At 41.4% G+C, this 26,370-nt stretch overlaps 1 protein-coding gene across 1 annotated transcript in view; it reads right to left on the bottom strand.

Annotated features, from left to right (window-relative positions):
* Positions 1–26,370, bottom strand: part of sema5ba (sema domain, seven thrombospondin repeats (type 1 and type 1-like), transmembrane domain (TM) and short cytoplasmic domain, (semaphorin) 5Ba) — a 108,028-nt gene that overhangs the window by 8,087 nt on the left and 73,571 nt on the right. The window contains exons 11-18 of the mRNA XM_053329178.1: positions 14,865–14,982; positions 14,328–14,512; positions 12,354–12,497; positions 11,310–11,457; positions 10,282–10,507; positions 9,294–9,506; positions 3,575–3,745; positions 370–507 (exon numbers count right to left, since the gene is read on the bottom strand). Of these exons, the coding sequence (XP_053185153.1) occupies positions 370–507; positions 3,575–3,745; positions 9,294–9,506; positions 10,282–10,507; positions 11,310–11,457; positions 12,354–12,497; positions 14,328–14,512; positions 14,865–14,982 (1,343 nt within the window). The remainder of the gene's footprint in view (positions 1–369; positions 508–3,574; positions 3,746–9,293; positions 9,507–10,281; positions 10,508–11,309; positions 11,458–12,353; positions 12,498–14,327; positions 14,513–14,864; positions 14,983–26,370) is intronic.

Here is a 26,370-nt window from a genome sequence, read left to right as displayed (position 1 = left end):
ACGAGGAATGGAGCCTGTAACCAATGTGGCTTTATCCTGAGGTTAGGACCGCCCACCTCATTAACATACCGACACAGAAATACAGTAATAAATCAATGTAGAAACCCATTAATGAATAAATGTAGAAATACAGAAGCAGCCTGAATAAAATATTTTTATATTAACTTTTTATATTGGACATATTATTTTATATTAACTGTAGAAAAGAAATCCAAGACCTTCATTTAATTGTCATTTTTCATGACCAAAATCTATTTTTCTTTCTTTCTTTATGCATGTAATCATTTATTGAGTTCTGCTCCTGTCATTGTGTTGTGCTCCAGCAGCTGACCTTTTCTGATGAGTGAGGGAGACTTCTCACTGACTTACCAGGTATTTCATTGCAGTCTCTGCGCTGAGTGCTGTTCCCCATACAGGGGCTGCTGCCCTGAGCCCCGCACACCCGGCTCCTCATCTGCATGCCTGAATCATCACAGGCTGACCACAGTGACCAAGCCATCCAGCCACCTAAACACAGAAGAAGAAACACAAATCAACACAAACCCAGACAACCCCGAGGGCCTTGGAAACCGGCGCGCCCACCCAAGCTGTCACCACCAGCGGCCTACCAAACCTCCTGGGCCAGCCAAACAGCCCCAATGCACCCAAAAAAAAAAACAAAAAAAAGTGTTTGTGATGTAAACAGGATTGGAAGAGTAAACCCGTGGAGAGTTTGTTTAGTGCATAGCGGAGATTTTTGTCTCCTAAGCCAAGCTTTAGTGCCGTTTCCCCACAGCGAGCGAGCGGTAAACAAAGGCTCCTACCCAAGAGGAAAGAAAACTCCCCAAACTCTCTGCCCCTCCCTTTGAACCGTGCACTTGCTGCACTCTTTCACCCTGCATTCAAAAGCGCCGGCGTGGAGGCAGCGCATGCTAACCCCAATGAAAAGACTTGTTGAAAAAGGCCGGTTTGTTATTCAGGGTGCTCTCAAGTGTGCAGTTTTGGCACAGAGAGAGCAGGGGGGTCTGAGGTTTTTTAAAACTTTTTTCTTTTACCTTTCCTATCATCATTGTGGAGCTCACCGTCAGGCTGCTCCATCTCCACCGTCTGCTCCCTCCTGGCCGTGCACCCGTCTAAGCAGACACACACAACACAGCGAGCACCTCAAACATGTTTAATAACCGCGCGTCACCGCCGCCCGCTTTAATTGCTTCATTTATTCCCATTTATTTTTGTCACCCGGACGACCTGCGTGATTGCAATGTAGAGGCGGGAGGAGCGGCGTCGGGGGCCCGAGGCGGCTCGTTAGTATTCCGCTCCGACGCTCCTTCCTGCTGTCCTCCATTACTGCTGGGAGACTTTAATCAAATGACCTGAGATAGGGGGCATCAAATATCTCTATGACTGACAGGCAGCTTGCCACTAATTACGCATGTAGAGAGAGGGCAGTGGCCCAAGTGAAGACCCCCCCACCCCGATAGATGACCGATGTTTGGTGCCTGTCGATAAATGAACAGGGGGAGAGGAGATGGATCGGGTCCAGAGATGTTAGCAGACAGTGTACTGGCGCAGGCCATAACGGGGGCGTGTTAGTCCAACTCAAACAAGAAAGCATTTACCTGATAAAGGAAGCTGATTAGCATCTTAAGAAAAGGGAAGGGGGGGGAAAAAAAGAAAGACAGAAAGCCATTTACCTTTCTTTGTGTGTAATTAGAAGAAAGGCTGACTGTGAGCACTACTCTCCTGTGAAGGACAGTTGGGCTAATTCACAGTGAAAAGCAGCTGAGGGAATCGACAGTTAAGAGGAAACAACAATTACATTTAGGCACAAATGGTCCGCACCACGAGGCTCCACACAGTGTTTACACAGATGCACAAACTTTGTACATGAACATCACCGATGATGAATATTTGTGCAGGTCATTCTTGTTTTCCCTCTCAAAATGAATCAAGATTAAAAATCATGTTGTGGAACCGAAATGAAAAAAAAAAGAAAAGGCTGTTTGATATTAAACTGTGGCTCCATTCAAAGTCAGGCTGAAAGCTTATTATGAGTTCTGATGCTGAAATCCTTTTCTTTTTTTTCCTCCTGGATTAGCACACAGATCTCTCATAAATATTTCAGTGTCCTTGTGGAAGCAGAATGAGAGTTGGAAGGGGGCGGAGGGGACAACACGGAGGGCCGTTTGTTATACATCTCACATCTCATCATCACATGGTGTGAGACTTTTGGGGGGAGGCGAGGCCAAACTCCAAACCAGAAAAAAAATAACACCAGTAAAAAAATCCAATTTTATCCAAAGCCAACTCTGTCAAAAGCAACTTCTTTGTTTTACTTTACTTTTTGTGCTATAGTCTTTTTCTATTAATTCACCTTTTTATCTTATGTCCTATTATTAAAGGATCAGTTCAACTAAAAACTATGCTATATTAGATGTATATTAATTCTAGTGGTGTCTTGACAGGCTGATTCATTTGTAAAGATATCGTCTGTTACTCACAGTGTGGAAAAATGACACTGCAAATCTAGTCCTATCCTTATCGTACACTAATTATCAGCAACATCATGTCTATATATGGACTTATCATATGATACATGGACATGACCTTGATAATTGTTTTTTACCTCAGTATTGCCACACTTCACATTAGCAGCTAAGAGGTTATTCATGTCACATTGGCTAAACAAGTAGTGTCCTCCATTCCTCACTGTGTACGTCCTGAGTGGAGACTGTAGAAGCATTAAATGTAAATAACTCTGTCCCCAACCATAATGACAGGCTGTGTCTTTACACAAGTGTGGAACCCACTCTCCAATCCCCACCCCCTTACATTATTATGTTATCATTATATCAGTGGTATAAAATGATCTTCAAAGGACAACAATATTGTTTATCGTGATTATTTCTGAGACAATATATATGTCCAATAAAAGTAGTTATCATGACAGGGCTATGTACGCCTTTCCATTAAAAAAAAGTCCCAGTTACTATGAATAATCCACCAAGTTTGCCTTCTTGTGAAGATATAGTCCTGATAAAAACTAGAAATTTGACATATGCCTGGAACAAGGCCATAAAAATGCATCAGCCTAAATAAAGTTAACAAAAGCAAACTGAGAATGATGTCTTGCAGTGTTATATTGCAGCTGTAGTGATCTTTTAATGTACTTACTTAATACTGCGTTATTTATAGTTTGCCTTTTAGTATCAATAAACATTCAGCATTAAAACGTGCAGACACATTATGTAAGATTTCCATATATTCATTAAAACCACGCAGGTTGATCTCTGTATAAACTTTCCAGAGAGGTTGCCATGGCGCCCGGAGCTCCAGCAAAGCGCAGCGGGAAATGACACGGTGGGAGGACGGGTTGTTTTCACAGCGTGACTCTGTTTACCTTTTCATATACATCTAAGTCCTGCTTTATTCATTAGGAAGAGATGAAAGGAGCAATTTCTGCAAAGGAGATGAATATGGTGTGGGAGACGACTGGCAGCCTCCAGACGTGAGGAAAAAAGGACCTGGAGCAGTGGGGGTCATGAGTTATATTGGTTATAGTTTGATCTGATTTATTTTTAAAGTGTGGCCTTACCATCACAAGTGTGTGTGTTGCACAGAGCCTCTTCAGTGTGTAGTCCTATACAGATATCACCTCCGTTGGCGGGTGCGGGGCTGTTACAGGAGCGTGTGCGTTGGTAGAGACCGCCGCCGCATCCAGCAGAGCACTGAGACCAGGGAGACCAGCAGGACCACGAGCCTTTCACTGTAACACACACACACACATATATATGTATATTACATACTGCTTTTCCACAGTAATCCAAACTATCTTGACTCCTGTTTTCAAGACTAATGTTCTTTTTAGTGGCAGACTCTTTATCAGGATTTATTACTTTGGCTCCGTTGGAAAAGCACAGTCAGAACCACAAGTATTTAATCAGGGACGCTAAGAAACAACTAACTTTCTAAAAGATATCACTCTGTAGACCTTCTCAAGACACAAACTTCTTCCTTTATTTAGCTTGCTGGGTTAAGCTTCTTTTAGTGGTTGTGAAAAACGCTCCACAAATGTTCACCAATGTAATATAATGTAAACATTTAACATTACAAACATCTTGTTGAACCATTTTATCCTTTTGTGTAATGTAGAAATACAATCCTGCTTTATTTATTTATTTTGACCAATTATCCCCTAATTTCAAATTCCGTCTGTCCATTTTATGTTCATTTTGTTTTATTATTGAACTTAATTCACTCTTAATGTAGTTTAAAGAGCTGTTGACTTGATTCACAAAATAAGGAGACTTGACTGTGAATTTACTGCTCCGACTTGCTTAAAGTTCAACTCCCTAAAGATTAACGTTTAGTCATTCGGCAGACGCTTCTATCCAAAGTGACTTAGGAGCCAGGCGAGTGTTAGAGGACAGTGACTGAGGAGGAGGTGTGGTACCAACTCCTAAGTAGCTGACCAGAGAGAGAGAGAGTGCTGAGGAAGACGCCATTGGTTGTGTTGAAGGCAAGTATCAAAGCTTTAATAATGTGAGGAGCCACCAGAGACAAAAAGAGATGTGACATGAGCTCGTTTAGGTTGGTTGAACACCAGAAGTGAGAGTTAGTAGTCCAGATTGTAGTTGACCAGCACTTGGACTGGGAGTAGCACTGCATGCTCAGACAAGTACACTGGCTGAATCCTCCTGATCTTGCGTAATGTCCACATTCCGTCCTTTCATAATCCCATTTGTGTCACCCCCGCTTTCAAAATCTGTTTATTATTCTTTCAACCGCAGAAATCAAGCTTAATACACAACTGTTTGGTCAGCTGTTAGATTCTGCTGATTTTAAGACCCTGATATGCTCCAAAAAATGACCACGGATGAGTAGCCGACATGGTTTTATAGTGCATTTTCAGCATCTGTGGACATGGACGGGTTCCATGCATGCATGTTTGAAAAAAAAGTTCAATGATTGAGCGAGAGGCAGTTCATAAAAATGAAAGGCCAACAGCAGCAGTTCAATTTTATGTGTTTCTTTGTAGAGGGGATGAAAAGAAAGAGAGGAAATGTGAGTCGGTTGATTAGAAATATTCAGTATTGTAGTCCAGGATAATCATATCTTCTGTCTAGACCTGTTGATGTTAAGGGCTCATTTTGACTGAGCCAACATCAATACACTATTGCTTATGTTATAATAATTAATGTTGGCAGCCAAGGGAAATAGCTTGTATTGGTTACCATGGTCCCTGAATGTGGGACTGGCTCCAAGCTATTAAACAGAAAAGTTGACCCTGTATGAGCCAGCCTGCAGCCTTAGATCCTCAGGTCCCTTCTGGCCGTCTGGCAAGAGTTGAGGCTGAAATCTAAAGGGTGCCATCAGGGCCCTTCAGCTTTGGAAGGGCCTGCATGAGGAAATATGGCTAGCAGAATCAGTAAAATCATTTCTACAGACTTGCTTTTATATGATATTGTTTGTTCATTGTTGTTGTCTTTTTGATCTCTTAATCTTTTTCATCTTCATCATCATTGTGTTTCATTGTTCTTTACCTTGGCCTGTTGTACCAAAGTTACACCCTTCCTCCTGATGTTGTACAGTGATGAAGAAAGGTCGTGTAGATCCACAGCTGGTCATCTAGTCTAACCCTGAGAATATTTGCAGACTTGGATGGGAATGACATGATGAACCCAGACTTGGAAATAAGAAGCTCAGTCTTGGACAGATTCAGTTTGAGGTGCTGATCTCATCTAAGTAGAGAGGTATTGAATCCTTTTTTCTTTCACTTCACAGGTCATGTTTTAACTTTTAACCTGCTACAATCCCAGCACAATTAAAAAGAAATACAATAGCAGACAAGTCTTTTTAAAAATGATATCAATGGACTGAGTTGCAGCTGACTAAAAAAACACAGCCGATGTTATTTGAATGTTCACATTCAGCCGTGCATCTTGACTTGTACACTTTCCCCAAAGGAATCTAGACTTTGAGCAGGAACGATAAAAACACTTTCAAAGACTCGAGACTTGACTTTGACTTGCCAGCTTCTTTTTGTGTTTGTGGTCTCTAGGGCAGAGCAGGGATGTATAATATAGGCTATGTAGCTAAGCTTTAACATACAGTAAATCCAGCTTCACAATAGTGAAACATAATGCAACCCTACAAACGGTAAGCACATTGTGTTTGTTCACCCAGAACATTTTCAGCTCTAAAATATAATATATTTACATCCATGCTAGATTTCATATGCTTTTCCTTCCTTCTATGTTGTTGTAATAAATGACAGTGGATGTGTGACTCTGTTCCTGATCATATCTTTACTTTGTCTTTGCTGTGTCCTGTCTTGCTCCTGTGCATTGATTCAGTCTTCTCCCATGGGCACCGTTAATATTTCATCCCATCTAATCAGAACGGTGTGACTGACAAATTGACTGGCTGCCTGACTGAATGACGCCCCTCTGACTGACGGAGAGGAGCGCCGTTGCCGGGTAACGTCACAGCGCTGCAGAAAACTCCATTAGCTGAGTGGATTAGTGTGACACTGAGAGTGAAGCAGGCTGTGACCACTTACCTCTGACTAACTGGCTGTTTACCTGGCTGACTGGCTTAGTGTCTAACTCAGTGAATTACTGAACGACTCACTGACTACCTGACTGACACACTGTTCTTATGACTCTACTGTCTCCCCTCTGTCTGTTCTCCTGAGACTGCTGACTCTCACTTGCTGTGTTCACTCGTGTTTAGAAATATATGAAGTCAAAAGTGTGAAAAGTTCCACTCCTGACCTCCATGTGTTTGCTTGGCTCACACACACTAGAAACTGTAATGTGAATTAGATGAAGCCAATTTACTACTAAAGCTGCAGACTTTAGTTATGCTTGAGCCACAGTAATGAAGACTTGAAATTCGACTTTTGTGGACTTTGGCTTTAATTGAATGACCTGTAACTGACTCATTCAAATGGCATGAGATTGGCTTACACTACTTGATGCTTGACTTGGATTTATCAACAGCTCTGAGTTACACTGAATGCTTCCACACCTGCAGACTAGAAACTGACTAGTAGTTTAATGACTTGAGACTTGAACTGAGACTGACTTTGTCAATACTTAAGACTTAACTTAGCCTCAATTTGGAGCAAAGACTTAAAGCAAGACTTAAATGATTGATTCTTTTGAAAACGTAGTCTTGTAGTTGATTGATTGGTTTATTGTCAGGTTCCCAGCCCATATGAGCTTACAAGACACCAACCAGTAACAACCAGGATGGCTACGTGGCAAAATCATAATATACAGGTTCACACATTCTCAAGGAGACTGGAGCAAAACATTTAATCCACATGGCAGAAATGTCCTCTGAGTCATCTGTCTTAGCAGCCAAGCCTCTCCTATAAATGTTGCAAAACCAAAAAATCTCCATCTTAAAGAGCCAATTCAATATATCACCTTCAGACAACCAAAGTAAATTAGTTTTCTTCCAGTTAGATCATCCTCAACAACACCAAGATACATGTTGTTCTTCAGACACATCTTTATATCTGCCTGTCTCATTGCCAGCAGTAAAGTACCAATTCTTTACTGAGCACACGAGAACCATGGAACCAGGAAGGAGAGCCATGTCAGTTTGATATCATGTCAAGCAGTGAGAACAAACCTAAAGGGCTGTTTTCTTTAGGTTGGAAGTAAGAGTTGATGAAAGTTATAATTGAACTCAGGCTAACTGTGACTTACTGACTGACTCAATGACTCACACACACACACACGCACACACACACACTCACTCACTTGCTCCCTCCGCACACACACATTAACACCATTCATTTCAATCTCCTCAGCAATCTATACTGCCTCCATCCCTCTCTCTAACCTCATCATCAATTACTATTTCACACTCATTCTCTATTTTGTCAGTGGCCTTGTCCTTCTCACCTGCTTGGGACGGCCGTTGTGAGAGCGGCTGTGCACGTGACACACATGGGAAAAGGCCTTTGGGGCGGTAACCAAGGCTACCTCTCCTCTGCTTTCATTGGGTTACATCTCTCGGTTGCTAAGCTAACTGCTAGAGACTTCATGTAGATGTTTTAACAAATAACATTTGAAATGCATTACAGGAACTTGATCAGTGTCGCGCTAACCAATCATAAATCATTAATTCATAAGGAGCTAGTCATGCATATTTAACATGAGCTCTTCAGAGGATAGCAGCCCTTGTTACAATGCCAACCACTGTGTGTGTGTGTGTGTGTGTGTGTGTGTGTGTGTGTGTGTGTGTGTGTGTGTCCTCAGTCAGGTGGGTGTAATAAGTGTAGTGTGTCAGTGCAGCAGTCTGCGGTCAGCACAGTTGAAGGTCAGCTGATTATGGTTTGATGAGGAGTTTGAAATAGATAACTTCATTTGTCCAAGGGCTCTGCTGCAGCTGCTGGTAACCATTAGCTAATGAAGCTAATGATCCACTCAGCAGTATTTTACTACCATCATTGACCTCTCTCTCTCTCTCTCTCTCTCTGTCTCTATCTCTGTCTGTGTGCACATCTTTTCCTTTTAAAATAAAGTGAGTGAGTTAGAAAAACTATAACAAACTGTCTGCTGTCTGTGTTTGCAACTCCCTGCAGTCAAATTGTATCTGAAGCGATGATGGAAGACTAAAACTGTCACGCATCTTCAAAATTTGACAGGTTTGTTTTCCATCAGATGTAAACACATCAGCAGACATGTTTCCTGTTACAAATATGGGTAGAAAAATGTCAATATCACCAAGTTTTTCTGTCCCTGCTACAAAAATGTTCTATAAATTTGGGCAAATAAAAAATTGGCAATTTACAGTAATCAAAGCCATCTGGCAGCAAATACAAGACATAGAAATACAAATAAAAAAGGTTCATACTCCCTGTTGTCACTGTAAATTCAGCTCATATCATACAAATGAAAGAAAAAAATGCAAATAAGTTTGAGCAAGTCACTTATTAGAGGAACAATTAAAGGTAAAACCAGGGCTCTGCCCAAATGTTTTTTTACAATCAAATTTCCAACCAAACATTTGTATTAATGATTTAGTTTTATAATTTACAGTAATCAATATGTTTTTGACAATAGTTATTGTTCTTTATCATTCTATTGTTGCTCTATTTTTTATGTCCACTTGCTGCTGCAATACTGTAAATCCCCCACTATGGGACTAACAAAGAAATAATCTTATTTTAATTCTGACCTGTTGAATTTCAAAATAAAACTGAATAGACACCAATAAATTCCTTTTGTGTTTGTTATTGAATACAAAGCTAAAATAATGAGAACACAGTAGAAGTTTTGGTGTGTTGTACTCACCAGGACAAACCTGGACGTTACAGTCCTGGTATTCAACAGGTGAACCTCGACAGGCCACAGGGGCGCTCTTCCCCTCTGGTCCGGAGCAGCTCCGCCGACGGGTGCGGTAACCTTTGGCGCAGCTCTGAGAGCAGCTTGACCAGGTCTCCCATGACGACCAGCCGGTGCCCGCCACTCTCACTACCGGCGTTTTCAGGAGCTCCTCGACAAGAGCTTACAGAGACGAGAGAGAGCAGATGGAAAAAAGACATTAATATATGTGCAGTTCAGTCACATTGAGTTGAAATCATTTCAAAGAGACACGAAACATGCAGATTCTTTGAGTGTGTGTGACTTTGCCAGCAGGCATATTTCTCTGTCTGTCCTCTTTAACTCTGTCTGTGTCCCTCATGCACAGACCCACAGTTTCCTAGCTGTCAGTGTTTCATCAGTTTGTCAGAGTCGATGCGGCCCCCCCCCCCCCCCCCAGGAGGCTGACAGGGGGAGACAGGTAATCGATTCAGGAGAGGGGGGCCTGAGAAAGCCACAAGTGGAGAGCGGTGGACTGTGACCCTGTGTGGCTCTCTCTTCTCTGTCAGTGTGTGTGTGTGTGTGTGTGGGTGTGGGAGTGCTGGACTGTGACCCTGTCACTAACCGGTCTAACAGGAGGGCACTTTCAACATGTCACGCTCCTACTGGGAGAGATTTTAACATGCCACTGCCTTTTCACTCTGTTCATACAGGACTCTGTGTGTGTGTGTGTGTGTGTGTGTGGGGGGGGGGGGGGGGGAAGTGTGTAGTAAGTGTGCCTGAGTACACAAAAAAACATGTTTCAAACCTATTGAAATTTCTACAAGAAGCACTAGAAGTCAGCTCAGACTTTTACATCATTATTATTCCAACTACTAACTACTAAATTCTTTAAAAAGGGAATTCATTTTAGGGTGGATTCCCCCCCTCGATGTTCCCCTCCCGTATCATCACTGTATCAGTCAGCTGGTTAACTCACTGTCAGTCTCGCAGGCTGCTGTGCCGTCGTTTGGGCAGAAGCGTGTCTCCACCTTCCTGCGTCCGATCTGCAGCTCGTGTGGATCGGGTAGGTGAGCCCTGCACATGTAGCGCATCCTCTGCTCCTGTCTGGCCCCTCCCTGCGTCACGTTTACAGGCATCCAGGGGGTCCAAGGTGTGTTCCTCTTCACCTCGGGACACGCCTCCAGGTTACAGGCCTTGTACTCCTGAATGGGAGGGGTTGCAGGGGTTGATTACTTAATTTCTGTATGTAATGTCATTTGTCCCAAGAGTGGCGTATGAGAATAGATAATGGAGTTATGAACCATAGAGGGCTTATCTCCTGGCTATCTGTCTTGGTCTCTGCCGCTTGGTAAAATGACAAACAATGCTATCTCCTGTACTGTTCCTATTAAAAGCACACCTGTATGTCACTTAGAAGATACTCAGATATTGACTTTGAAAAACTCCAGGCGTTCACTAGAGACCATCAATCATCACTGCGACAGAAATCATCCTGCACTTTTCACATTTAAAAACATACACATAAAAGAAATATGACATTTTGTTTTGACGTCAAAGATTTGGTTGACATTTAACAGGCATTTTATTTTGGTAAACAAACAGCTAAAAAGGTGATGAGTGTCACTGTGGCTGACGGCACCCGAGCTATGTAAGATCAGGAGAGAGAAACTGAACAGTGAGTGTATTTATCTCTGCTGTCATTATCACCTGCTCTGTACTGATTTCAATCTAGAATTATTAAAGTGTTGCTGTTTAGAAACCAACTGACAGAACAGTAACACAGGAACATTTACTATTTAACAACACAAACATCTCATTCATTTCTACTTCAACTGATGAACTTCTGATTTTAAAGTGGAACTGCTACATTTGAGATCATATCATAGCAGTAAGGAGACAGATGTTCTTCTGTTATCTTTATTCATCTGAGTGTATTTATTTGTGTGTGTGTGTGTGTGTGTGTGTGTGTGTGTGTGTGTGTGTATATGTATGTATGTCTCCTACCAGCGCACATCCTGGGCAGCTGTTGCCATTCTCACAGGTGCGGACCCTCGAGTGAACGCCTCCCCCACACTCGGTGCTGCACTTGGTCCAGGAGCCCCAGGGGGTCCAGAAGATGGGCTGAGGACAGGAAACCCCTTCATTGCACAACCTGTTGAGACAGTGACGTGACTTTAATTAGACTTAGTTGACACTTAATTGCCTAAAAAACCCCAAAAGAAACCTAACCTTAACAAAAAGAACAGCATTCCTTCACTTAAAAATGTTATGATGTAGTCCATGTTTTCCTCTTGGCTGTGCAAATAATCAATGTTCTCTGTGAAAAAGCTCCTGGATGCAGGTTTGGATAGCCTGTGAGCACAAAGCGTCAGACTTTGGACACCAGAGACCAACTGAGTGTTTGCAACCAAGTCTCCTCCACCCTGATCAAGGCAAGACAGCTGATAATGTTGGGTGAATAAAAAACATCAGACGCTGGAGACGAGTTGTGCAACGTGTTTTCATTTTGATGGACTGCTCTGAACCTTCCTCCGTGTGTGTGTGTGTGTGTATGTGTGTGTGTTTGTTCTCATATTTGTTAAAATTGATGCAACCAGTCTTCTTACAATAGTGAGCAATGGTTTCTATTAACCATGACCACACTGTTTCCCTCTTACCTTAAGCAGTACAGAGTTGCCAAAACCTGACCAAACATTTACTGTAAATCAGATATGAAATGATCACATCAATCATTTCTTATAATGGTCATTTATTACAGTTTTGGAAGGCAGTGAAAATGGCTTATGTGGTAATTTGACACACTTGAGACTTGACTTGGACTTGAAGCAGCTGTAGTATCAGCTGGCTGAGTGAGGACAAGCTAAATCTACTGCAGCATATGTAGCACTGATGTATGTTAAATATGTCATTTGTATCATGTTTGAAGACTTAAGCACACAAAGAGAGTCATGCTGTAGGTCTGAGTTCAGCTGGAATAATTCAGATTTCACAATAAGACATTTTGAATCGGTTAAAAGTTACTTCATCGACACATCTGGCCTTCCTCACCTCTCGTCTCTGCTCGGCCCCACGCACACGCGGCCGCCGTGTCTGGGTGACGGGTTGTTGCAGGAGCGCTGGCGCAGCTCGAAGCCTGTGCCACAGGTCGTGCTGCACTGTCCCCATGACGACCAGGGCGTCCAGCCTCCATTTCTATAGCAACACACACACACGGGGAAAGTATTAGCAATTCATTTCACAATGGGCCTGCATAATTATTATTATTCACCAGTGCTTTTAGTATAAGTCTTGTGAATGTGGTTGTCTAATGCTAGGAACACATTTTGAAGCTTTGTCTAATCATTGCTCTGATTCTATGCATCAGGAAACAGAAATGCTCACAGAGGGAGCTCAATCAGACAGGGAAACATTCATTCCATTTGCTTATGTGCTTTGTTCCTGGGTAGCACTCCTCATGATTTAATTGCCACTTTCTGCAAAAGCACAATTCAATTTCGACACCAGGGATTAAATCTGGCGTAGCTATCCGGCGGGATGAAGGTGCCTGTAAGCTCTTTGTCTAGCCTCTGCTCTCTCTAACACTGATTGGCCAATTCCCCCTGCAGACAGAGGTGCTGAGAGGTGTCACAAGGAGAACCTGGGTGTCACCTACATCTTCTAATGAGGTTCCTCACACTGATGATCTTTCTCATGTTCTGTCAGAGCATGAATTGTACCCTTGAGGTAGATTCTTCAAAGTCAAAGGGGAAGCTGCTGCTACAATCTCACAGTTCAAGAAAAGATGTTAGAGTTCAGCTGATCTGACTCATATGTACAATGACTGGCTCAATGTGCTCAGTCATAGCATGGTTTACAGGACCAGGATATATACTTAACTAACCTCAACCATCTTTTTATCTATGAATAAATCAGTTCTATAGTATACCCCATTGTATTATCATATTTAATCTTATACTAATGCACAACAGCTAGGCCTGTCACAATTATTAAGTTATTGACCTATCGAACAGTAACGTAATTATCACCATCATCATGTCTATATATCGACTTATCTTATGATATATGGACATGACCCTGCTATTATATTATCATTATATCAGTGGTATAAAATGATCTTCAAATGACAATAATATTGTTTATCGTGATTATTTCTGAGACAATATATGTCCAATAAAAGTAGTTATCATGACAGATCAAATGTTACATTCCAGAAAGGACACAGAAACGTGTAACTGATCATATACACAGAAAAACAAGAGTTACATTTCATATCATTTAGATTTAAAAGTTGTGGCAGTTTATTTAAGATCATCAAGTATTGATTTCCATTTGTGTGCAGAAGTATTTGAGAAGTACTCAAAGTACAACAGGTAAGTGTTTTTTATAAGTCAAGCACATGTGCAAGGTATTTAGGACTGAGTTTGTTAACACTCTCATCCTTCTAGCTGCGCTGCTTTAACATCTATCTCATGACTAACTGGATGCTGGAGTGAGTATTGAAGAACAGGAGTGATGGTGCTCTGGCAGCAGTGATGTGAACGTGCTGAACAAGTCTAATGCTCCTTTTTTTTCCTTTTTTTTTTTAGAGATACCAGATAAAAGATAGTTGTAAGACGAGTAGGTGCTTCAAATCTTGAACACATGAAATCTTCAGGCTGTCTTCATTTTTATTTGCCGTGAATAATAGAAGGCTGACTTTGTTACTGCCTTGCTTTCAACTCGTTACAGTGTTGCAATAAAACCGAAGACCAAAACTGAGTCATTTTCTCCTTCTTACTAAATACAGTGATTTCATTCCTGTTATGAAACCATTTTTCAGTGATCACATTGATTCATCTGTTATATTGTATTTATTAGTATTACTTAATCCATATTACAAGGAAATAAATCCTTGTAATATGGATTAAGTAATACTTAAATATGGCTACAAATGCCACAAATCACATTATGGTGTTAATAATCAAATGATTATTATTATTATTGTCCTCAGTGAGAATATTCATCCCTTCTTGTTTGTCCTACCTTGAGCAGTTGGACACTTCGATGGTGGGGCCCTGGCAGTTCTTGCCTCCACAGCGAGGGGCGGGGCTGTCACAGGACCTGGAGCGACACAAGCAGGAGGTCATGCCGTCCACCCCGTCATCATTGTTGCAGGTTTGCCACGGAGCCCACGCTCCAAAGCCTCCATTGGTGGTCTGGTTTCGCAGCTGGAAAGCAAACATCCAGTGCTGATGTCAGTGACTGATCAGAGCATTTATGATTTTTAGACTTTTCTTTCAGAAGATTATAGAGCAACGCGTTTCCTGCAATTCAATTCACTTCAGCCAAACTCAGTCCAGTTGGCATCAATGTAATCTAATCCATTTAAGTCCAGTTCATGTTCCATCTCTACCCCAATACTCGTACATCCTGTCCTGTCTTGTACAAAACATCAGTCATTATGAGTCATGGATGATGCCAACAGCTGTGACACATGAATGATGACATCAGCGTGGCACTAAGTCTTCTAGAGGCCCTGTGAGGACAGATGTGACCAGGTGTTTACTGCCTCATTCTTACCGGACACACAGTGATGTTCTGCTTCCACTGGCTCATGTTGGAGCTCTCCTCCAGTGTGGTGCAGCGCCGCTGCCTGAAGTCCCAGCCACAGTAGGGGTCCCTCGCCTCCAAGCACATCCTACAGGGGGCAGGAGGGAGAGGAAGGAAGAAAACAGAGAGGTTTATTTGTTATATAAAAACAGCGCGCGCTAATCAACAATGCTGTATATGATACCAGAGTTAGCTGACAGCTTCACAGAGTCAAAGAGATATTATACTCTCACACAAACTAAATGATAAATACATTTTAAGAGCAACTTCATACCTGTTTTAGATTTTTAAAAACTACAAATGTAGATTTAGTATTCAAACAGCAGTGTGGAAATGTTACATATAAATGAATGTCCTTTACATTCAAGCTCTTACCAAACGAGTTGACACAATGTTAATAAAGCCTATCAAGGCCAGATAAACCTCAGGTTTGACATTCCCACACTGATCAAACTCATAGGCCAGACATGTCCAAACTATTCTATAAAGGTTCATGTAGCTGCAGGTTTTCATTCCAACCAAGCAGAAGGACCAGACTGGACTCATTTAATAAACTGATCTCAGCCTTCAGACAGTTGATTGGTTGAATCATGTGTTCTTGATTGGTTGGAACAAAAATCTGCAGGTACACGACCCTCGCAAGCTCTATGGGAGCATAGCAAGGGTACTGAGCAGCTAACTTCTCTCTACTAACTTGAATGAGCTTTGAGTCATTTGGCAGGGGTTGTGGTGCTAAAAACTATTTATCCACCACTTTACAGCCACAGCAGTAGCCACCGAGTAGACTGAAGCAGAGCCTATAATGTATGCACATGTTGGGGGAGTGTTTTTGTAATTACTTTCACTTCCAGAAGGGGGCAAAAAAAAAAGTTATGTACTGCAGCTTTAAGTTAAACATGCAAAAATGAGAAATACACAAAGTAACTAGTTCAGCAGTCAACACCAGAGTCACACCACACTGTGACAAACCACATCCAGACTTCATCTAGCACATGTATTCAAACAACCTCTGAAAGATGACAAAAATCAGACTTTTCAGTGCATCGTTCCTCCTTCATCTCGTACACAAACACCATACACGGTACATCACCCAAACAGTGATTAAATATTTGTAAGCTCCTCCAGTCAAACAGAAGCCTAATGACGGCTAATTAAATCTAAAGCTGTTAATGACGAAGCTAAGCCACCAGAGCCGATCTGAATGCCTCCGGAACGCAGGATGAAGGCATCAACTGAATAACTCCTTTCTCTCAAAAGGCTCCTCTCCACTTTCTGCCACCCTCCCTCGCTTCCTCTCCTTTATACCCCCCACTTTTTGTCTCACTCGTTCTCCGTCTCATCCTTCTCTCCCGCTTCTTCCCAACTCCTTCGTAGCGTCTTTCCCCTTCCCTCTTCTTCTTCTTCCTCTCTTTCATTCAAGCTGAAAAGAAGAGATTCTTGTTGTTTGTGTTTGTTTTTTTTCCTCCCTCTTTCATTCCTGGCACAGACCTTGGTGGTTTATTTGAAGAGCCCTGTAGTGTTTTAGCCTGGAGGTTGAGGAATCTCCAAGTGTTGATACAGCTCTTCGTGCCAGGTCTGGGGCTCCGTGAACCCGGAGGTCGGCTCAGATCCAATAAAGACGTTACTGCTTAGCCAGCACATCAGAGGTGACCCGGCAGACAAAGCAGAGCCAAGCAGAGGAGAGGAAAAAGAAGAGAGAGAAAGAGAGAGACGCCATGTTCTCCGGTGATCCGTGACACCGACCGGGAAAAAAAGGGCGACTTCCATCATGGCCGACGCGTTCACCGCTAACCTTCTTGTGTCAATTTAATTAAGCGGCACTATTACAGTGAGGGATGCAATCTCTGATACAGATGAAACAATAATCATAATGAGGTCAGTCGCAAATTCACACTTCAGTGAACCTAATAGTCCATTTGAAAGGGAGGAGCGTGTCGCCATTTTGGCTCAAGGACGACCGTAGTGTCTGTGATGGCTTTGATGTGTGGCTCTGCATCGCTGAAGTTACCAACACACACACAGACACACACACACACAGACACACACACACACACTGCCCACACACACTAATACAGAGACCAGCTAAGCCGAACAATTAATAAGCACGTTTCAAGGAGGGAATAAATATGGAATGGAGAGGTGGGAGAGATTTGAAGCCTAATTAGCTGGAGGTAAAGTGTGCTGAGAGGCAGAGGCTGGGAGGCTTCTGACCTCAGGGAGCGACGCCTTTCAGTCCCAGATTCACCTTCTTTGCATTCATTTAGAGAAAAAAATCATGATTGAAATAAGAAAAGAAAAACAGACAAAAAACGCCTGCGGCTAGACTGAACCATTCAGCCTATGTAAGAGCAGTTTTGAAAGAACTGCCGACAAATTGATTGGTGGGTCAGGTGAGGATAAGAGGTTAATGCTGTAGGAAGAGGATATTCACACAGCTGCAGGCACACACTTAAAACACAAGGTGAACCAACAGTTTGTCTGATTCAGTCTGTCTCTGAATATTTATACTTTAACTCAAGCTATTTCTCTCAAGTCTGTATTATGTTACATTATATTGGCAAAATATGCAAATGCTGGTCTGTGGGTGTTTATGGTTTGATGCTTGGCCTCTTTGTTCCCATCATGCTAAATTGCAGATGATGGTGAAATGCCTTGAGGAAGGTCTTGGAAAACAAAACAAACCAAAAAGTATTGAATCTTTGTGACATTTAACTGACAGTCACATTCCAAAGTTGTAGTTTGATTAAAACAGTGAAGTACATTCATTTATTATATAAAGACTTATACTATGACATACTGTAGCTAGACCTGTCATGACTACTTTTGTTGGACGATATATATTGTATATTAAATAATTGCGATAAACAATATTATTGTCATTTGAAGATCATTTTATACCACTGATATAATGATGATATAATAGCATAATAATGTAAGGGGGGGTGGGGGATGGGATTGGAGAGTGGGTGCTACACTTCTATAAGAACACGGACTGCCATTATGGACCAGGACAGAGTTATAAGATTAAAAAACAGGCAAAATGATTACGTTTGATTTGCCGTTATTACATTATCAGCTGCTACTTGTTTAGCCAATGTGACATGAATAGCCTCTGAGCTGCTAATGTGAAGTAATAATAATAATGCATTTTATTTAAAGGCGCCTTTCAAAGAACTCAAGGTCATCTTACAAGGCTCATATAACACAACAGTACATCAGACAATATATATCAGGTGACATTTAGTGCAAAGATAAAGAATAAATATGAATGTGACTACAAAGTGCATTGGTACAATAAATAAACAAGAATGAAGATTGCATAGTTAAAGGTGGAGACAGAGTCTGAAGTGCGAATGTCTGGTGGGAGAGAGTTCCATAGGCGGGGGGCAGATCGGCTGAAGGCTCTTGACCCCATGGTGGTTAAGTTGGCAGATGGGGCAAAGAGCTGGTTGGCAGAGAAGGATCGGAGGGTTCAAGAAGGTGTGTAGATGTGAATAAGTTCAGAGAGATATAATGGTGCCAGGTTGTGAAGGATCTTGAACGTGAGTGTTGCTAAGGTTGATCTGGTACCGATGAGGAGGACCTCAGTTTTGTCGCATTAGGACTCATCTTAAGTTTGCAGTCTTGGTATTTTCTCTCATCATTTCCTAACTGAAGGCCATTTGATAAAGGAGGATTTACTATCAGGAGGAGGAGAAGAGTGGATACCGAGGCATTTAGCTCCCTTTCACTCTGACCTTTTCTGCATGTTAGCTAAACACTCGCTGTTCCTTTCTGTCCTAACGGCTCAACATTTTTTTAAAATAGGAATGCTGTTCAAGTCAATTAGAGTGGAGTGGAGAGAGGGCTGTGTGTGTGTGTGTGTGTGTGTGTGTGTGTGTGTGTGTGTGATGAGAATAGAGAGGCTGATATCTGGAAGAGGAAGTGCAGAGGGATGTCAGCCGAGACGGGAGGCTGAGTCTGCAGATGCACAGGAATGTCAGCGCGCGTGTGTGTGTGTGTGTTCATAATCACATGCATTTTCTGAATAACCCCTCCGTTTGTGTACACTGCGAGGGCGTGTTTTTCTACCCTGGGTGTGTCCCCTCCCCGTGTGTGTGTGTGTGTGTGTGTGTGTGAGAGAGCATTGCTTTGACAACCCTGCAGGGCTGATATGTAATTCGGCAGCGTACGTGCCCGGTGGCGCACTATATCAAAACAGAGAAGGCGCCGAACATGGCCTGTTAAATTTTAAACAGGCCGAGCGGCAAAAACCCACCGGCCCATAAAACAATATGTCTGGACGACTGGCATCGGGAGATAAATCTGCCCCATTCTCTCTGTGGGGATGTAATTGGCATTTTAAATGGTTTGTGAATGCTGTAAAAACCAGTGTCTCCTTTTATTACGGGCCCTTTAACAACCAGGCATAAAAACAATAGTTCACCTCGCCTGTAATGGCACGCTGTCACTGTATAATTGCAAGTATGATCATCCAGGACTGATAAATGATGGATTACAATCAGTGGTTATTAGCTGTAGCTGTAGCTCTGACATGTGGGGTTATGTAAGAGGATGCTATGTGGAGGATCTAAGTCAGTTATGTCTGCATACACTTCCTTCCTCTCTCCAGCTCTCCACAGCAGCTCTGTCACTTTTTGTTTGGGTTTTTTTTGCAGTCAGTCTCAGGAGAGCGATGTTGACAGCCTCTCCTTGCACCTCTCCTCTTGTGGTGGGGGAGAATGAGAGCCCGTCCCTGGGGCTTTTTTTTTTTCTTCTTTCTCCTTCCCCCTGTTGTGCCAGGCTGAGCTGGCCATTTAGGAAGTCTGCTCATGATGAATCGGAAACACAGAGGACTCCTGCTAGCACTCAGCGCTAATACATCCAATTAGGCTCAGTTGGAGCCAGGGCTAAAGACTGATGGTGCCGGGTCCAAAAAAAAAAAAAAAATCAGGAAAACAAAAGGGAGATGGCTGTCTGCCAAAAAATACCTGCTGTCCTCGGAGTACAATTTTAGCCCCTGGTGATTAAAAAAGGAGCTGTATCATCACTGGGAGACAACAGGGAGGAAAAAGAGAGGAGAGAGGAGCAAAAAGGTAGAAATGTACTAACAGGTGAGGTGATAGATGGCAAAAAAAGAAGGTAAATGAATGAAAAAGGAGAGAAAAGTCCAATAAAGATACTTGCATGAACAATACAAGTGTGGCAAAAGTTTAAAAACGTAAAAGAGCAGTACTATACTTCTAGTCAGTCTGAATCTAGTTTGAAATCTAATACCTGAATTCTTTGGTTCTTCATCAAATCTACACAAAGTTATACTTTGCAGGGTCCATGAGGTGCTGAGCCAATCACAGCTCACATACTGTAAGTGTTTGACAGGTTGGCAGTCACTGTTGATCCAAAGGAAAGTGACACACACACAAACAGAACATGTAAACTGATGAAGTCAAAACTGTCTGAGCCACCGTTGTGCCGCTCTTCCTTTTAAACGATGTAATCTTCCCACATTTGTAACCGTCTGAAAGTCAGTGGTGGACAGTAACAAAGTAAATTTACTTGAGTACTGTACTTAAGTACAGTTTTTGAGTATCTGTACTTTACTTGAGTATTATTTTTGGGAGATACTTTTACTTTCACTCCACTACATTTGAAGGACAAATATTGTACTTTTTACTCCACTACATTTCTATTGATGCTCTCCTTACTTGCTACTTTTGAGCTCACGTTACCTGATGATTTTTTTTTTTTTTTTGCAAAATTCTGGGAAAAATAAACTCTGTGCTGATTTGCATATGGTTTGTCTTAGTCGTATATACAAATACAAAGAACATACATACATACAAAGAAATGGAGGATGAAACTCCCACCGAGCAGGTCTTATCTCAAACCCATGATTGAGATTTTTGTCACAAAAACTGATCACGGCCTACAAAAACTCGTCTTCCAACCTGAAAAAGTATGTTGCGGTAAAGTAGCTACTAAAGTTATCTGTTTGTTAAATTGCAGATGAACATTTTAAACATAAGTGTATGTGCTTGTAGTATCATAGTTGCCATTTTTAAACGGTTTAAATATATGGCAACTGTTGCAGTGCAGTTGAATGATTAAGTTGACTTTCTGTTCATGTTTTTTATATAATTCATATCAAAGAGTCCAAGGTAGGGGTTAGGGTTTTATGGGTTTATTTTTGAGCTATAAACATGTCTGGAGCAGAATCACATCAGTGTATTGTATAATGACAATAAAGCTACTTTCCTGTATTTTCTGAGATATTTTAAAATACTTTTACTTAAGTAATTGTTTAAGCAAATACTTTAGTACTTTACTTAAGTAATATTTTGACTAAGCTACTTTTACTTGTATTGGAGTAATATTTGACAAGGAGTATCTGTACTTTTACTCAAGTAGTGAAGTTGTGTACTCTGTCCACCTCTGCTGAAAGTTAAACGTAAGCTCTGATCAATGTTAACGACCTGTGGCTACAACCTGAGAATGAGCAGAGAGAAGAAGCCTTATGTTGATATGGTGAATACACCTTTTACACCTAATCGCTCCAAATAGCAGAGGTCCTGATTCATAATGATCAAGTTATAAAGCTTAACCCTGCTGTTCCTTTTTTTGGAAATGTGTGAAATTATACCTCATTTTTGAGTAAAAAAAAGAAAAAGCTAAATTTAAGATGTCAAAGTTTAGTGAAGATACAGTTTTGATTTCAAATGTCTTAATGGCGGCACATAATCACACCTGAAACACCCACATGAAAGTACTGATGATTCATTTTACATGTGAATAATGATCCATGTGATTTTCAGGCAATTCAATTAAAAACAAATCCATATAATTATTTAAAAATGGGTCAAATTTGACCCAAAGACAACAGGAGGGTTCATTTATTGATATGATGTTGCATAAAGTTGGCAGAAATTGACATGAGAAGGTGCTGTGATGGTCTGTACCACAACCTCCATAGTTCACATCTTGCAGGGAACCTTTGCTGCACATCATTCCCTCCCTCTCTCTCTCTCTCTCTCTCTCTCTCTCTCTCTCTCTCTCTTTCTGTCACTTCTCTTCTGCACATGTAGCAAAGAAAAAGAGGGGAAAGAATGAAAATGGAGTGCTGTTGTTTGACAATAAAACACTCATCACACCGTTAGTGTGGCTGAACTGCGAGCACACAGTTCACTCACAACAGCAGAGTGATGTTACAGAGAGATGCTTCATTCCCTCAGCAGCCATCCATCACACAACAGCCTGCTTCAATAGAGATTAGTTAACATTAGACCTCTGCAAATCACTCTATTCTGATCCAAACTGGAACCGCCTATTGCATGCCAACCTTACTCAGTGCCTCATTGTAGCTGTTTCCTTTCTTAAGAAATATATTTCTATTTCACAACCTCGCTGTGTTGTGAGCATCGGAAATTGAAAGGTGGCGGAGCTGCAGGTTAAGACATCGTGCCAGACCCAATCAAGGCTGAAAGACAGAGGAGGGAAACAAAGCAACACAGACACATACAGAAACACACAGAGAGAGAGAGAGAGAGAGAGAAAGAGAGAGAGAGAGAGAGAGAGAGAGAGAGAGAGAGTGCAAAATGATTACAGTGAGCAGCAGCCAGGACAAAGCCTGTAATAAAAGTAACAGCATTCTGAAGCAGTAATAAATACCTCCACTATCTCTCTCTCTCCCTCTCTCTCTCTCTCTCTTTTTTTCTTTCTGTTTCTCTCTCTCTCTCAGTTGTTGGCTGGTGAAGTGTTCCTCTGATTGGTCATACGGGCTTAGTGGCAGTGAGCTCTAGAGGCCTGCTGACAGGCTGGCAGCCACAGCAGACGGTAAATTGGGTTTGCTGGGGACGGGCCTGTAAGCCTTCACACACAGGGAAAGACACTGCTGTATAGGGACCCTATAGGGACTCATGATAAAGTATAATACAACATGTCACACACACACACACACACACACACACACACACACACACACACACACACACACACACACAGGTTGTAGCAGGGATGCTAATGGTCAGTGGTTTTCCTCTATGGCCACTTAGTGGTTTTCCTCATGTTGTTTTAAGCTGCTGCTGCAGGCAGACTGAGCTGCTGCTGGGTCACTGTTAATCACACACACACACACACCTCACACACTCTGACACAGCATATTGAACAAAAGCCCTAAGGCAAAAAATGTAACTATCACCAATAGGACAATTGTAGTTCTTGTAATAAAGCGTAATGTTTATGTAAGCAGATGTGCGAGTGGTGGTTTGGCTGCAGGATAAAAACGGTTACAGAAAACCTGATTTGTTCCATTTCATCCTCCTCAACATCATCCTCATCATTTATTCACCATTTCCTCCTTTGCCTGCTCCTTCTACTTATTTCAGTTTTCCTGCTTTTTATTGCCATTTCTCCTTTCTTTTGTTGTTTCCTCTTTTTCATTTCAATAAATGTTCAAATGATCCAATATTTCAGCAAAAATGATCAGAACTTTGTTTTTTCTTCTTTCCTCTCCCTTTTACTGTAATACTGCATACTACATCACTATAATACTGCATACTACATCACTATAATACTGCATACTACATCACTATAATACTGCATACTACATCACTATAATACTGCATACTACATCACTATAATACTGCATACTACATCACTATAATACTGCATACTACATCACTATAATACTGCATACTACATCACTATAATACTGCATACTACATCACTATAATACTGCATACTACATCACTATAATACTGCATACTACATCACTATAATACTGCATACTACATCACTATAATACTGCAGTACTTTTACTGTAATACTGCATACTACATCACTATAATACTGCAGTACTTTTACTGTAATACTGCATACTACATCACTATAATACTGCAGTACTTTTACTGTAATACTGCATACTACATCACTCATAATACTGTAGTACTTTTACTGTAATACTGCATACTACATCACTATAATACTGCAGTACTTTTACTGTAATACTGCATACTACATCACTATAATACTGCAGTACTTTTACTGTAATACTGCATACTACATCACTCATAATACTGTAGTACTTTTACTGTAATACTGCATACTACATCACTATAATACTGCAGTACTTTGACTGTAATACTGCATACTACATCACTATAATACTGCAGTACTTTTACTGTAATACTGCATACTACATCACTCATAATACTGCAGTACTTTTACTGTAATACTGCATACTACATCACTCATAATACTGCAGTACTTTTACTGTAATACTGCATACTACATCACTCATAATACTGCAGTACTTTTACTGTAATACTGCAGTACTTTTACTGTAATACTGCATACTACATCACTCATAATACTGCAGTACTTTTACTGTAATACTGCATACTACATCACTCATAATACTGCAGTACTTTTACTGTAATACTATAACTACATGGAGCTCATAATACTGCAGTACTTTTACTTCAGTAGGATTTGTCAAGCAGGACTTTTACTTATAATGAAGTATTATTACTTTGCTGTATAGGTATTTTGACTTTAGTATAGGATGTGAATGCTTCTTCCACTGCCAGTAAATAAACTGATCTAGACAAAAAAAAGCACTCACTTTCAAAATTGGCTAGAGTTGTGAGTGAGGCCAGTAGTTTGATCTGTATTTGGCAGCATGGACTACCTTTCTTTCTCTCACAAAGCCCTGACGGATGCAACACTGCAGCTAAGCTAGTGCGGCCGCTGCAGCCAAAATAAATGACTTCACTAACACAATGAGATAGAGAGATAGGACAGAGTGCTGCTGTTAGCCAGAGGTGCCAATTGGCCAGATCAAATATAATTACCACAAATAGAGGACAAACACATACGGGCATGTGCACACACACACACACACACACACACACACACACACACACTCCTGCACAAGCTGCAGCATTTGTCTGCGAGCTATCACTAAAAGGCTACAAATCACCGGCTGTTGAAAAGGTTTAGCGAGCGTAACAAAAAAAGAAAAAAAAAAGTGCTTCAGCTCAAGATGATGATGTAAATGTTATTTCACTCTGAGGGTTTGAGACTCTATAGGGATCGATAACAAAGCAAAACTAAACATTAAAAGCACTTTGACTTAATTGAATTATTTAGAAGTATAGTACAGGCATTCAAAGTGACATATGTTTCTGCTTCCATCTGATAAACAGTAACAATCTATATTTTCCCTCCATGTTTAAACAATTACAAAACATGCACACACATGTCAGCTATTTATATTACGAGTACAGTGCAGCAGCTGCAGTCCATCCGTTATTCCATTAGCAGCTTTATAACTAACTGGATAACTTATAAATCATGTTGCAGCTTGTCACTGTCACTGTGGAGCCCACCGCAGTACTGCAAATACACTAAGTCCATTCTTTGCTCTGTGTGTGTGTGTGTGTGTGTGTGTGTGTGTGTGTGTGTGTGTGTGTGTGAGAGAGAGAGAGAGAGAGACACACAGAGGAAAACCAGCATGATGAGCCACTGCCAGCTATAAAAGTGCTTATATTCATCTGTTATCAGTGTGTGTGAATGGATGTATGGCTGCATGTGAATGGGAGGGCCACACACACACACAGAATGGCTCATTCAGCCTGCACCACAATGATGGGGAGTAGGAGGGGGGGTGTTCAAAGAGTGGGACAGCAGGTGGGTCTTTTTTCATATCGTCTGAGCAGTGGACACAGAGAGAGAAAAAAAAGAGAAAAGAAAGAAAGAAAGAAAAAGTCATAAGAGCAATGGTGATGCAATGTGACATTTTTTCCCTCCAGGATCTCAAGCATTATTGTGATTACTGTGATTGCACAAAATGATTAGTATATTGTATAGTGGCTGTTAGTTGGTGTTTGCAGGCGCTGAATCAACAATATTTGAACAGTCTTTAAATGTGATGCTGATGCAGGCATGCAGATAGTGAGCGGGGCTCCATGGATACGAAGTCGCACATCTGAAATGCATCCGTGCTATCAAAGTTTGCGATCCTATCTAAACGCTGTGCAACCGTTCAGCAACGGCTATCAAACGTTTTAGCAGGCGATAAAGTGTGATGGTAGTAATATAGCTGTGATTCTTAATCAGGTCACAGAATCTGATGGGTTACAGAATATGGTGTGACACCTGTTGTCTCTAATTATGAGATACAGAAGTCATAATTATAAGATAAGATGTTTGTCCTAGGTTCTGAAAATGTCACCTATCTGCTATTTTCTACTTGCTCAGGTGTCACGCTGGCAGACACGGTGACATCTGTCCTATTCCACAGCCGCTGCATTTAAAAGATTCAGAGAGGAGTGTAGAATATTGTAGACTGGATTAAGGACAGACCCATCCTACCTTAACCCCCCCCCCCCCCTCTTCTTCCCCTGGCGGTGCCCTTGGTGCCCACTCTTCTTATCGTTTCACCCCACTGTGTCGTAAATAGGACTCTAACTGCTTGCTCTGCTCTGTATATCTATATTTC

This window comes from Scomber japonicus, chromosome 11 (assembly GCF_027409825.1).
Source record: "Scomber japonicus isolate fScoJap1 chromosome 11, fScoJap1.pri, whole genome shotgun sequence".
In the NCBI taxonomy this organism is placed as follows: Eukaryota; Metazoa; Chordata; class Actinopteri; order Scombriformes; family Scombridae; genus Scomber; species Scomber japonicus.
The sequence above is the reverse complement of the archived record's forward strand: the minus strand, read 5'-3'. Positions and strand labels throughout refer to the sequence as shown.